Source organism: Seriola aureovittata, chromosome 12 (assembly GCF_021018895.1).
Source record: "Seriola aureovittata isolate HTS-2021-v1 ecotype China chromosome 12, ASM2101889v1, whole genome shotgun sequence".
NCBI lineage: Eukaryota > Metazoa > Chordata > Actinopteri > Carangiformes > Carangidae > Seriola > Seriola aureovittata.
The window spans coordinates 20786140-20799863 of NC_079375.1; the positions used below are offsets into that span (position 1 = coordinate 20786140).

The following is a 13724-nucleotide window of genomic DNA, read 5'->3' on the forward strand; positions in this document are numbered from 1 at the left end:
TGGCGATGAATGTTTTTTTTATGATTGTCATTAAAAGACTTCTAAATGAAAATGGAGGGTTTTTCTTTTGGAAGTAAGTTTGTAGTGAGGCCCATAGGGTATTTCCATTTCCCACAGTATACTATGGGCTAATGTACAATGCTACGAGCTACAGTATGGATCTGTATTGTTTGTGTTGCAGTGATTTTTCCGTGATTCAACAATCTTTTAAAATCTTGGGCTCTACAAAGAGAGGGAGATCTCAAGAAAATAAAACAACGTATTCACGGTGCCCGATTGTCTTGCTTGGACTTCATCTGACTCAACACAAAAATGCGACTTTGACCTATTTTGGCCGCTTTCGCGTTCCGTCGCGACAACTGTGCCCGGCTCAAAGTACGTTTTCAGAGAAACTCAAAAGTGATGTTTTCTGCTTTGGAATAAGATTTTGATCTGCCGGTAAGGTCGAAAATGTTGTACTATCCGAGTCACAGCAGCCCTCTGCTTTAGATAAAGCCTTGTGTGTGTGTTTGTAATGTTATTGTTTTAAGTGGAACATCTCTGTATCTCTGTTGTAGCTGCTCGGGTAGCGCTGCGTTATCGTACTCAACTGAGGACGATTTCAGTGTCTGATGATCCATTACACTGAAAATAAATCTTTATTTAAAACAAATACACGACGTGCATACGTTAATATCTATGTTTACTTCTATTTCGTAACACTGACGGTTTAACCTGGTTAATAATGAACTCCCGGGTGTGCTCCTCCTCCTCTACAGTCAGCTCGTCTCCTCATGGCAGAGGTCTATTATGTTGGAGTGGACGTGGGCACCGCCAGTGTGAGGGCTGCACTGGTGACCAGAGACGGCCTGCTGAAGAGCACCGCAGAAGAGACCATCAGCATCTGGGAGCCGCAGCCTGAGCACTATGTCCAGTCCTCCACTGAGATCTGGGAGAAATGCTGCACAGTTGTCAAGGTGGGGTGGGGCATTTTACTTTATTTGAATAAGCCCCAACATCCCTACAAAATGATCTCCACTACCCCAACACAGATGTTTCAAATGTGTTCATTCCAGTCATTTTAATTTAATTTAATTTAAAAGTGAATATTAGTGAGTTGTGTTAGTTAATAACACATCATAAATCAGGATTGTTTTTTCATACCACTGTGAATGTTTAGGTTGGTTTAGTCAAGTTTGAATTCTTAATGCTACCACTACAAGTGGCAGAACTACACCCCTCAATCATTTATGTCTTACTTTTAACCAATATTTCAACCGTTTATCCATCACTGTTAGCTATATCAACCGTTTATCCATTACTTTTAGCTAATCATTTTAGTTAATTATTTTAGCTATTTATAATTTACTTTTACTCTTTCAAGCATTTGTTTTTAACTGTTAAGCTATTCACTGTTTCACCTCTTTGCTAGCTTGCTAACTCTCATGCACTGTCGGTGGAACATTTGTCTCAGTGGAATTGCCTCAGGTTGGTTGGAGGTGTTCACTGTACAGTCAGGGAAGTTGCTTACTGCTTTTTTAATGACAATATATTGACTCAACATCAGCATCACAACAGTTCTCATGTTTGGAGGTTGATTATTGAGCTACATTTGTAAAAAATAAATCAGTTATTGTTTATTTGTACAGCCCAATGTCACAAATCAACAATACAATCTATAAACACATAGTGTACTGTATGTGTTGAACTATGATGCAGTGCCTGCTGATGTAATCACAACCTGCCCTCTTATAATTTCCTCATGGATATCACCTTTGTAAATGCTCTGAATGAATGTGTCTATAACGTTTATCTGTTCCAGAAAGTGACCCAGGGTGTGGAGAGGAAGCAGGTTCGTGGTGTTGGCTTTGATGCCACCTGCTCTCTGGTGGTTCTGGACCAAAGCTTCCAGCCTGTGCCAGTCAATCAGGGTGGTGAGTGAGTTACCTGGCCTGAACACTTTGCAAAGCATCATTCATGTACATCTTATTACACAGGTGTGGGTTATTAAGGGCAGGATTAACTTTGATTTTGAGATACTGATTGAAAATGTTAAGGGTTGTAAAATTTGTAATGGAATTTTTCAGTTGGTTAGTTTTGCTTGGATGTGTTGTTTTAGTCTAATGTAATGCGACACTTTATCGATCCCTGAAGGTAAAGTCCCCGCCTCCACAGTGAGGTCAGAGGTCAGGGTCAGCTACTGAACAGAACCCCTGGAGCTGGTAGGGATTCATGTTTTTTTCAGTGAATCAAGGTAGACTCCGACTTAGACTAGGGGTCAGGACCCAGATACTCAGGTTAAATGACTGATTATATGCTGCGAAGACATTGCGCATCACAAAAGCTTTAGACCAGTTTCATCTTAAAATTACATCTTGGATATTCAGTCCATGCGGTATTAGCTATTTCATACATTTTGTTCACTGTCGTTTCTCTTCTCCAGGTGACAGACAAAGTAACGTGGTGATGTGGATGGACCATCGTGCTGCAGAGCAGGCCGTTCGTATAACCAACACCGGCCACAAGGTCCTGAGCAGGGTGGGAGGGGTCATGTCACCTGAGATGCAGCCCCCTAAGCTGCTCTGGCTCAAAGAGGTGAGAGGTGAGCGAGGTCACCACAGGACCACCGATCTCTCTGGGTTTTATTGTTGCTCTCTGTACCGGGTGGTCAGCATGTGGTGGGTGTTGTTTTAGCCTCACCTCGTGTAGGACAGATTCTTCAGAACACGATAACAGCCCCCAAAACTGCTTTATGGTTCAGCTCTGACGAGTCAGTACATACATGTGTTGTTATGACTCACTAACCAGAGGTTCATCACCACATTTACTCTTGTGTCTTTATCAGAATCTCAAAGAAAGCTGCTGGAACAAAGCTGCTCACTTCTTTGACCTGCCTGACTTTCTGTCTTGGAAAGCAACAGGCTGTTTGACAAGGTGAACTTTGCCGGTTTATCATTATTCAAACTTTTATCCGTGAGTCATTAACAGTTATTTATTGTGCACGTGTAATATGAAGGTGTGGTATGTGTGTAATAGAAATATCAGAGGTGGGATGAAGAAGGTGACCTACAAAGTGTTGCTGGTATTACGATCTCTGTTGATGGGCTGCTGTTGAAATATTATCCTGGTATCAAATGTCTGTTTTAAAGAAAGACTGGGGTTGTCCTCAATAGCAGGACTAATTCTAAGAAATGTGTCTTTTATCATGGACAAAGTGTTGTTGATACTGTGGCGTTCAAAGAATGTCTTGAACACAGATTAGAAAAAGCATGTTTTTTTAATGAAATATCTTGGGGAGCACATTAAAGGACTGTCCTGAAATGTTCCACAGATCTTTATGTACTCTGGTGTGTAAATGGACGTATTGCCCTCCAGAGGGATGGGATGCCAGCTTCTGGACTAGCATTGGATTGGAGGATCTCATGGAAAATAACTTTTCCAAATTAGGTCAGAGCATCAAAACCTTATTGCTCTAAATCATCTCTTAGTTTATACTTTTACAATGGGACTCTAATTAAATCTGTCGTTTAATTCCGAAAATGTTGTGGAAAACTGAACGTTTGTTTCTTCATCTCTCCAAACAGACTGTCTTCACAAGAGTCCTTTCATTATTTAAGCTGTAGCATTTCTGTCATCCAGGCAGCGTGACGTGTTCTCCAGGGAGCCCACTGGGAGACGGCCTCACTCAGCAGGCAGCAGCAGATTTGGGATTGGACCCAGGAACTGCAGTTGGTGCTTCTCTCATTGATGCTCATGCTGGAGGCCTAGGTATCACCCACTGAAACACAATTACTGCGACATTAATGTCTACTGCTGTCATGAAGAAACTGTCATTGTCTGATACAGTCTACACTGTGTTTTCTAAGGTGCATTCAGTAGCTTTGCCAGTTCCACATGACAGTGAGAGGGAACCTTGTGACTCTGTTACGCTCTCACGCTTCAGAGGATATAAAGAGAAGAGGGAGGCATAACGTTTAATGTTGGTGATGCTTATTTACCTCTGCCAAGGAGGTTGTGTTTTCACCCTCGTCTCTTTATTTGTCGGCAGGATTACATAAAAAATACTGAACTGATTGGTGCTGAACTTGGCGGAAAGATGGGAAATAGGCCAGGGAAGAAGTCATTAAATTCTGGGGCAGTTCCACATCATTTACTATGAATTTGAATATTTTTCTATGAAATCTGGTCTCTGCCTGCACTCCTCTCACTGCCTTTCTAGTTCTTTTATTTATTTATTTTTTTATTTTATTTTTTATTTTTTGCAAAGTCGACATTTTGGTGCGACGAACCTCCTGAATAGTTACCAATGGTTCGTCTTCTGTGGGTGAAGAGCATAAATACAGTGAAGTTCTCAACTACTTACCCAGTAGATTTTTATATTTCTTCTGCACAAATGTAAGATTTAGCATCATCATGGTGCAGGAAAATTCTCAATCAAGGGGACATGAATATCCATGTCACATAACGTTTTCAGTATCATATGTACGAAGTTAAACATTTGAGATGATGATGGCACCAGAAGAAAGATCATGCAGTGTCTAAATCTGCTAAGGTCTTACACTGCTGGTCTTCCAGAACTCTCCCATATTTAGTTACAAACCTCTGCCATTTTGAAAGGTCATGCTGCTGTAGTGTATACTGTATCTACGAGCAGTTTGTTGACTGTTTCTTTGGTTCAGAGATTCTGACCATCTGGTTTTGTTCTGGGAGGTAAACTGTTCATGAACTCTGCCCTCTGACCCCGTGGCTTTGACCTCTGGCGATCACACATTGTTGCATCAGTCAAAGGTTAAAACACGCTGAACTTTTAGTTGTTGTACATGTCAGAGTGATGTACTCCCCCCTGCCCCCGCACATAGATCAACCCCTCCACCTTAAACTCAAACCAGCTTGAAAAACATTATTCCAGCAGTTAGTGTCACTGGTGAATCCCACGTGAAGGTTATGAGGCTGCTTCAAAAGGATTTAAAGCTTTTGATCTGCAAATCAGTGTTATTAGTCCCTGATGGGGCTCTAACAGGAGTTTGTATAAGGAAACACTTAAAAACTGAAAAACAGAAAATACATTCTCATATATAATTCAAATGAAATATCACATCCCATTCCAGGTGTGATAGGTGCAGATGTAAAAGGCTTTAACCTGCCATGTGAGGACCGGCCGATCACCTCACGCATGGCGATGGTCTGTGGAACATCAACCTGTCACATGGCGGTGAGTGGTTCACAGCTACAGTTCACCTGCTGTGTTAAGATTTTCTTAACATTAGCAACAGCGTTTCCTGCCCTGATGACCTCCCTCACACTCATCACTGCATGACTAATACAGCACCTCCTACCATTAATCACGTACTCACAGCCTCTGTATCGTAACCAAGACTTAGCAACTCTGAAGTGATGTAAAGCTAATACTAATACACAAGTACTCAGTCTAATTTTAAGTAGTGTGATAAATCATCTTTCCCAGTAATGCTGATGACAGGGCCACTGTGTTATGTAATTTTTTTTTTTTACATATATTACATCTTCAATGCATTTTTATTGTATGTAGACTTGATCTTGTTTTGTTAATCTGAAATTGAAACAGCTGTTTCCACTGCCATTTAAAATACACATTAAACTTTTCATTGTGATGCGTGTCAGATCAGCGAGCAGCCTCTGTTTGTGCCAGGAGTGTGGGGACCCTGCCTGTCTGCCATGGTGCCTGACCTGTGGCTCAACGAGGGAGGACAGAGTGCGACAGGAAGGCTGGTCAGTCCACTCTCAAGCTTTGAGCATGATTTTATTGACCCGTTTCTTCAGGCTGCTCAGTAACAGAGAACTTTGTGCAAGTAGAGACAATATGAAACAATCTATGTGTGAGTTCACCCCAAAACACACGTCCACGCGATCGCACATCTGGCCACACAAACAAACAAAGTCTGAAATAAAGAAGTGGCTTTTATTCGCTGTCACTCAGATACGAGCACCTGTCAAAGAAATGCTTGTAAAGATGAAGATTAATGAGGAACATGCAAGGCAGGTTGATACCTGCCTCTTTATGTCCTGCCACCATGATACATGGTATGTGGGACATTATGCTGTGATGCTGGTGTCTTTGACTCTGCAGACACATTCATGTGAAGGAGATAAGTGGTATAAATGCTTACACCACAGGTTCCACATGTAATGTCCACGAAGCAATCCAAATGCCTCTTGTTGATAATTGATCAAAAGACATAAAGGCTGCTCTTTGGTCCTGTTCAGATCTGGCATTGACAGCCGATCACAAATGAACAGCTCTTAGCACGTCAATTCACACCTGGCTTTAAAATGCATTTCCACATGCGTCTCTAGGATGTATTTGTGTCCAGATCACTTCTAAATGAGGTCCGAGTGATCGAATCGAAAATGCATCAATTCGTCTTGGGGTGTGTTCACGCTTGACTTTAGAGCTATCTCCTTGTGATCGGATCACCCGAGACGAATGTTAATGTCACGTCTGAACAGGGCCTTTTATAAAATATATCTGATTTGTTTAAATATTTGTTTGTTTTCTTAAATTGAATATCTTTTCGTTTTAATATACAATATACGCTGTTATGTAACATCACTTTAAGCTGCAGTAACTTTACATGGGAATTTGTAAAGTTATTTAACTGTTGTAAATAATCAGCAGTGGCAGCCTCAACCACCTTTTTGCTATCAGCTGTATGACCTGTGAGTCAGTCGCTGCTGAACCATATTTCTCTCTCCCCCCTCAGATTGACCACATGGTGAAGGGCCACGCTGCCTACACCCAGCTCCAGGAACAGGCACAGCAGAGGTCAGCTGATGAGTTTAGTGTTGCACTTACCACAAACATCTCAGCACAGCTGTCATCCCCGTTCACTTGAGTAAGCGTCAGAAACATTAGAAGCTTAGTAAGGCTGTATATCCTGCACAACTCTATTCTATGGAAGTTGAACATAAGATAGATAATAGATCATTTTCATGACATTTATTTAAAATGAAACAAAGACGCTCTGGTATTGTCTATGCTCGCCCACTGACATGGCGTAACACATGATCAGTCAGGCCTGTGCTTTTCCTGTTATTACAAGTTATAATGTCTTCTGTGAAAAATGCATTTGTGATATTATTTCATCAGCTTCCTCACTGTGCTTTTCCCCAGATTTCCCTTTACAGGCAAGAACATCTACAACTACCTGAACAGCCACCTGAGTTTAATGGCTGACTCCTGTTCCGCTGTCGACCTGCTGGGATCCGGTCTCCACGTGTGGCCGGACTTCCACGGGAACAGATCGCCGCTGGCCGATCCCACTCTGAAGGGCATGGTGAGGAGACTGGACTCGGGGCTTGAAATAACTGCTTTTATGACATAAAATGTTTATTGTTTAAAGAGGAGGAACAGTTGTAGTTAAGACACTTAGAGTTATATCTTATCATATGTCAGCAATAATAAGTAAAGCAAAGAAATGATGTGAAGATTCAGATGAAAATTTTAATACCACTCTCATGTTGGCTCCAGACATGAGAGTGGTATCAATCTTTTCATCTAACCCGAAAATAACACAAATAGTCAGTCACCATATTTCAAGAAATGTTTAATGATTTCTTGAAACTAAATAAGTTCATAATACAGTTAGCTAGCAGCTACTTGAAGCAGCTAACTTCACATAGCACCACAGTCAGGCCTCTGGGTTTTCTAAACATTCAACAGTGACTCTTATTATTCAGCAGTGAAACATTTTTGCTTGAATGACTCAACTGTTTTGCAGGTGATTGGACTTTCTCTCTCTCAAACCTTAGATGACTTGGCTCTGCTGTATTTGGCCACTGTACAAGCCCTCGCTGTAAGTGTGCTGTGTTTCACGTTTCACGTTAACTTCCTCTGAGCCTCAGTCCGACACCCACGTACCTTCAAGTACGAAGGCAGGCTGTATATGTTTACTTGTAACTTAATCCCCTTTCGTTTTCTTTCTCTGGTTTCAGCTTGGTACGCTTCATATTCTGGAGGCCATGAAAGAAGCAGGACATGACATCAGAACCCTCTTCCTGTGTGGGGGGCTGAGCAAAAACTCCCTGTTTGTACAGATTCACGCCAACGCTACAGGTACAACACACCAACGATGGATAATGACAATATCTTATATGTACACTATTTTTAAACAAAAATGCCGCTAATATTAGAATAATTTTACCATTACATAAAGACTGTGAAGTAAACTTAACACTGGTTAGACAGAATCTACCATGAAAGCTTCTGCCCATTCCACTGTTTTAATACCATCTCTCTCAGGACTGCCCGTGGTGTTGCCAGACCAGATGGAGGCCGTGTTGGTAGGAGCAGCAGTCTTGGGTGCATGTGCATCACAGGACTACAGCACTATACAGGTAGAGTGACACACACACACACACACACACACACACACACACACACAAACATAAAACTTGCCCTTAATGACCAGAAGCATCCTTGTGTGAAGTCAACACAGGTCACGTTTTAATGAGCCTTTTAAATATTCACATGGGAATGGGAATTCTGTCCAACATGGGCCACTGTCTGTTATTCAAGGCAGTGAAAATGCATTAGAAATTTTTCAACCAGATAGCATCTTTCATCTGACCACCTCTGCCTTCTAAATTCCCACTGCTTTCAAACCCCACATTTCCAATTTGTCTCAAGCCAAATATGAAGTAACATACATTTTTTAATTTAAGAAAGCTCCCTCCAGAGCCACAGAAAACGTTGTACAGGCTGAGCAGTAGTCTTAGATGAACTTCATGGTTAAAATCACGGGTGTGCCCCTTGAGGAGCATGTTTTTTTTTTTAGGGTATTTATCAGTTTTCAATCCAATCTTTTTATTCCAATGAAACTGACCTCACAGCACAGCTCTTGTAATCACTGAGCCGACGGCTCCATCTGCTGGGTGGAAAAATACAATGAATATAAATAAATATAAAGTATACTGTGCACGACTCCGCTTGCTTCTGCCACAGAGAAGAGCCGGATTTGTGCACAATGTGTTTAAGATATAAAGTGTGGATTAATCTTTAGCTAGGTCAACTTATCATCCCCTTGGTGCCGCAGTGTCACAGCTTGCAGCAGAAGAGAATGACAAGCCTTTAAGCCAGATATACTAAAAATAAGACGTTATTGTTTGGACTAGGCTGCACCTGTCAACCCGTTTTCAGCCATAACTGCAGCAGCCAGTTGTTGTGTCTGATCCTCTGAGCTGCACACAGTCAACTGGCTGGATTTTGTAGGTTTAGACAGCGGAGGGGCCCTGCACTGCATTAGTAATAAACTCAGACTCACTGTTACTGTTGCAGTTGCCCTGTGTTCACACTATAACTGGGTCAGGGCTGGCCTGAGACTGAGTGTGTGTGTGTGTAACATGATTTATTGAATGATATTTTTCTTTGCAATTATGTTTTAGGAGGCAATGGAGAAAATGGCAAAAGTGGGGAAAGTTGTTCAGCCTGACCATGAACTCCGAAGGTGAAGCAGGAAGATTTTTTTTATTTTTATTTTTTTAATATTTGGTGGAAGTCATGTTTGCTGTAATGTTTATGTTACTATCCATGGGACAGAAACATAAATGGATCAAAAATCCACAATGTCAAATTGAAAAAAGCAATATCTGAATTTCTGTCCAAAAAAATTAATCTTTGCATAAGATAATTAATTTCTACCTTTTCCTTTATTTTGTATTTCTTTATTTTCTAATTTCAAATTTGCAAAATGACCCATGTAGATGAAGATTGATTTACAAACATTTTTCTGTTAAATTATTCCATTCTTCCAAGGTGAAACAAAATTTATAATATTACACTAATATTCTTTAAATCTGTCAATGAGAGAAATTAACTATGATGTGCGTGTTTTCATTACAATGAAAAATGGAATATACATCACTATGCATCAAATTTGTGTTATTCTTTTTCTTATTTTCAGCTTCTATGAGAGAAAGAACAAGGTGTTCCTGCGACTGTTCGCTCACCAGAGGGAGTACCAGGCCCTCATGAACCAGAGATGACACTGATGGAGGGAGGGAGGCCCAGCTAAATCCACACACTGGAAACAAGAACAGAAAGAACCTGCTGCTTTTCGTTATTTCATCTCCTTTTTTTTCCTCAATAAACTGAAGGAAAACAGTTTTCTGAGGCTGGATGTCTATGAATGAAAATATGTCTGTATCTGGTGGCAGAGCTTAGACTTTGAGGTTTGCAGGATTTCAACCCACCCGGCTGAAGACGGTAGATAAGACCTCTGTGGAGACGAGCAGGTAGAGCTCTCTGTTGGGGTCTCTGTTTTGCATCCAGGTCTATTCAAGGTGGAGAGGAGGCTCGCTCGGCTCCATCCAAGGTGACGTCTCCATCAACTACTGTCAGCTTCAAATGTATTTCTAATAAATAATAAAAAAATTGACCGAACTCTGCTCGTGCCTTTCACTGTCACTACAATCTGATGCGTTTGATATATAATTTAGTGTACTTCAACATCAATAGTGACACTCATTCATTTTTAAACACCTTGTCCTTTGTTCTTTCCTCACTGCATTTTATTTCCAGTGTGTAACGTGTCCACTGGTCTTAAAGTCTCCAGTCTGCTACCTATGGAGAGAAGCCTGTTGCCGGCGGTTCCCAGGATCAAAGTAGATAAGCTCCTCGCTGATGCTCTCGACCAGGTGAGGAGGAAGGGGTGAACAAACAGCTGCCGTCAAACAGAACTAACTGAGAACGCAGTGATAGTATTTAGTCACTTGTTATGCTTTTATTGTCCCACACAGGTGAAATTCACACATCATACATTCAATCATTAGAGTACAGGTTCAGTATATCAAAAGTTATTACAATCAGTTATTTGATAGTAGAAAATTCTCCCAACTATTACGCCATGTAATCCATAATGTTGTGCATTTGGTTTGGGAAAGATCAGTCCGATGGATAACTGTGTTCAGTGCAGTAATGACCTCATTCTGTGTGTAAATGGCAGCAGAAAACCACTTCCTCTTTGCACTGGTCCAGAAATAAAAGGGGGCACTGTGTCACCAACCTCACTTTTCACACCAGACAATGTCCCTGCTTAAAAATAGAAACTTGTTTTGCCATATTCAGGATGTATGTTCCCATATCAAGGGGGGGGGGACATCAGTCGTTCAGGCCCTGAAGACCAGGGGACCATTGAGAGCTGTTAGATGAAGGTGGAGTGTCACTGTTGTGCTTCTGGCTGGGGAGTGTAGCGCAGGTACTTCTTGCCAGAGGGCAGGTCTTTGGTGTAGACGCCAGCTGGAAACAAAGAGGTGGCCTCCTCCTCAGACATGCTCGGAGGAACCATCACACAGTCCCCAGGCTGACGGGTGGGGAGAGACAGACACGGAAAAGAAAAACAGGTTTATCTTTGTAGCCAGCTGCTGAAGTAATTGGTGCCAACACAGGTCACTAACAAAGGTGTGACACACTGTACCCTCCAGTCAGCGGGCGTAGCCACTTTTCTCCCTGCTGTGAGCTGGAGCGAATCCACCACCCGCAAGATCTCATCAAAATTGCGTCCTGTGGTGGCGGGGTAGAGCAGTGACAGTTTCAGCCTTTTGTCTGGGCCGATGATAAACACCTAACCACAATCAGAGAGATTGAGAGAGAGAGAGAGAGAGAGAGAGAGATTGAGACTGAGAGGAGCTGATATCTCCTTCTCCACAGGCACAAACAGAGATAAGACACCAGTTTTCAAGGCTGTCTGTAAAATAAGCAAATTAAATTCTGCGTTGGGCAGAGAGTGTGATGGCGCTCACACAGCGGGCAGTGACTGGCATGCCGTCTTTGTCCTTCTCGTCTGGGTCCAGCATGCCCAGGGCCACTGCCAGCTCCCGTTGACTGTCCGCTATGATGGGAAAGGGCAGCGAGCAGCCGTCAAACTCCTCACAGTTGTAGGCCAGGATGTCCTAGTTAGCACAGACACACAAGTCCATTAGTTAGTTATTTAAACTAGTTGCAACACTGATGAAGCTCTGTCTCACATAAACAAATAAATTAAGTGATATTTACATAAAAGAAAAATATTCAAGTAAATTGCAGCACAAATAAAATAAATATTATGCCTGTAAAATCGAAGCCTCATTTTGCAAGTATTTTAAATTTGCAGGTCACCACATATCAAGATATCACTGTTAGCATGAGGCTAACTTGCATGGGAAAGTGAAGTTTTCTTTAGATGTCTAGTTCAGTGGTTCTCACTTTTTTCCACATCAAGGCCCCCTAACCTGACACAAATTGCAGCATGAACCCACATCTGATAAGATGTTTTCTTTGAGGTGTTTTATTACAGAAAGTGTTTGAAACCGATGATTAAATAGTCACACATTCTGTCACTGTGTTAATTATTCCACTTTTTGCTGGGAACCCTCAGGAACCACATCAAGGACCCCTGGTCTAGTTAACATGAAATTATAATTTCGGACAGCATTACATGACTCTATTTGAGTGTGTAGTTAGTAGTTAGTTAGTTAGTACCTGCAGTATACTAAAATACAGTCACCCGTGTCCTTTAACCTGCTGCTAAAACAAGGCTTGTGTGGAACTCGTCTAATTTCTTTAAAATGAGAAAAGTCACTGTCAATGCAGAGGAACAGCTGCTCAATCAGACTTTGATGCTCAGTATGTCATGAACCATCTACGGCCACAAAGCCAAGTTGGCCCGTTACAGACAGCCTGATGCCCTCTCTGTTTTACTGATGTCAGCTCTGTGTGTGGTTTCAGAAAACACACAGTGGCCATCCCACCGTGGTCCAGCCATGGTGATCCTCCAGGCAGTCGACGGACAGGGCGATCATCTTGACGCCGCGTTTACTGAACTCGCTGTGCAGCCTGGCAGCTCGACCCAGCTCTGTGGTGCACACGGGGGTGTAGTCTCTGGGGTGGGAGAACAAGACTGCCCATCTGAGTTGAAAGGAAGAGGTTGGTGAAGCTGATGTAGGATGTTGTTCGGGGTCAGATGCTATCTGATATTTCACAAATGGGTTTCAGTCTGACTCTGCTTCCTCTCATCAGACGTACACCTCTTGATGATGTGGTAACTATTTTTACTTCTTGTTTGGTTGCACAATACAAGCTGTCTGGTGTAAATAACAGGATGTGACCTCTGTGTCAATCCATTGTTGCAAAAATAATAAAGTCTATAAAAAATAAAGGTATTAGGTTCGACCTCAGGCCTGGTCAGCACACTGATGCTTTTGATTTGGATCATCTCACTCTGATCCAGAGCCCTGTGGTCAGGTCATAAACAGCTGTGCACCTGATGTAAAACAGGGCAGATTAACCTGTCCATTTCTCCACCAAATTAAAAAGTCTTATATTCTCACTTGCCACTCATTTATCACTATAGGCTTATAGCTTTTGCTGACAGGCTATAGATAATTGGTAATGTTCAAAGCAGAAGTCAGGAAGCTGTAACAGGAACTGTATTCTCGCCAGCTCTCAAGTTCCCTCTCTCATGTTAACTGAATTCTCCAAAAGCCTAAGAATCTATAAATGATAATCATAATCAATATGGCTACTTACGAATCACCCAGAAACTCGTGGAGTTTAATTTTGCCAGTGGTGGTCTCTGCCTCGAAATCAGGAAATACATCTCCGAGCAGCAGTCCCGGCATATTCACTGTGACCGTGAGGTTCAGCAGCTGCTCTGATGACAGACAGCATGAGAAGAAGAAGAGGCGGAAACTTCCCCCATGAGCAGGCTACTCTATCTACACACCCATCTATT

At 42.0% G+C, this 13724-nt stretch overlaps 2 protein-coding genes across 4 annotated transcripts; one reads left to right on the forward strand and one right to left on the reverse strand.

Annotated features, from left to right (window-relative positions):
• Positions 1-269: 269 nt before the first annotated feature.
• fggy (FGGY carbohydrate kinase domain containing) lies at positions 270-10120 on the forward strand. 2 transcript variants are annotated; one of them, XM_056390307.1, is made up of 16 exons: positions 270-375; positions 759-956; positions 1802-1913; positions 2423-2574; positions 2825-2913; positions 3311-3426; positions 3619-3747; positions 5088-5191; positions 5620-5727; positions 6720-6781; positions 7130-7292; positions 7737-7811; positions 7951-8071; positions 8258-8352; positions 9400-9461; positions 9918-10120. In XM_056390307.1, exons 2-16 carry the CDS (start codon positions 774-776, stop codon positions 9997-9999), a joined length of 1653 nt encoding a protein of 550 aa, XP_056246282.1. In that variant the 5' UTR covers positions 270-375; positions 759-773; the 3' UTR covers positions 10000-10120. The 2 variants fall into 2 exon arrangements, with proteins under 2 accessions (XP_056246282.1, XP_056246281.1); XM_056390306.1 differs by having other exon boundaries at positions 319-438.
• Positions 10121-10711: 591 nt separating this feature from the next.
• Positions 10712-13700, reverse strand: LOC130179518 (peroxiredoxin-6-like). 2 transcript variants are annotated; one of them, XM_056392551.1, is made up of 5 exons: positions 13520-13700; positions 12742-12871; positions 11755-11904; positions 11430-11576; positions 10712-11315 (listed from the first exon to the last, which is right to left on the reverse strand). In XM_056392551.1, the coding sequence occupies exons 1-5, from the start codon at positions 13609-13611 to the stop codon at positions 11175-11177; spliced, it is 660 nt and encodes a 219-aa protein (XP_056248526.1). In that variant the 5' UTR covers positions 13612-13700; the 3' UTR covers positions 10712-11174. The 2 variants fall into 2 exon arrangements, with proteins under 2 accessions (XP_056248526.1, XP_056248525.1); XM_056392550.1 differs by having other exon boundaries at positions 12742-12898; positions 13520-13693.
• Between the last annotated feature and the right edge of the window lie 24 nt (positions 13701-13724).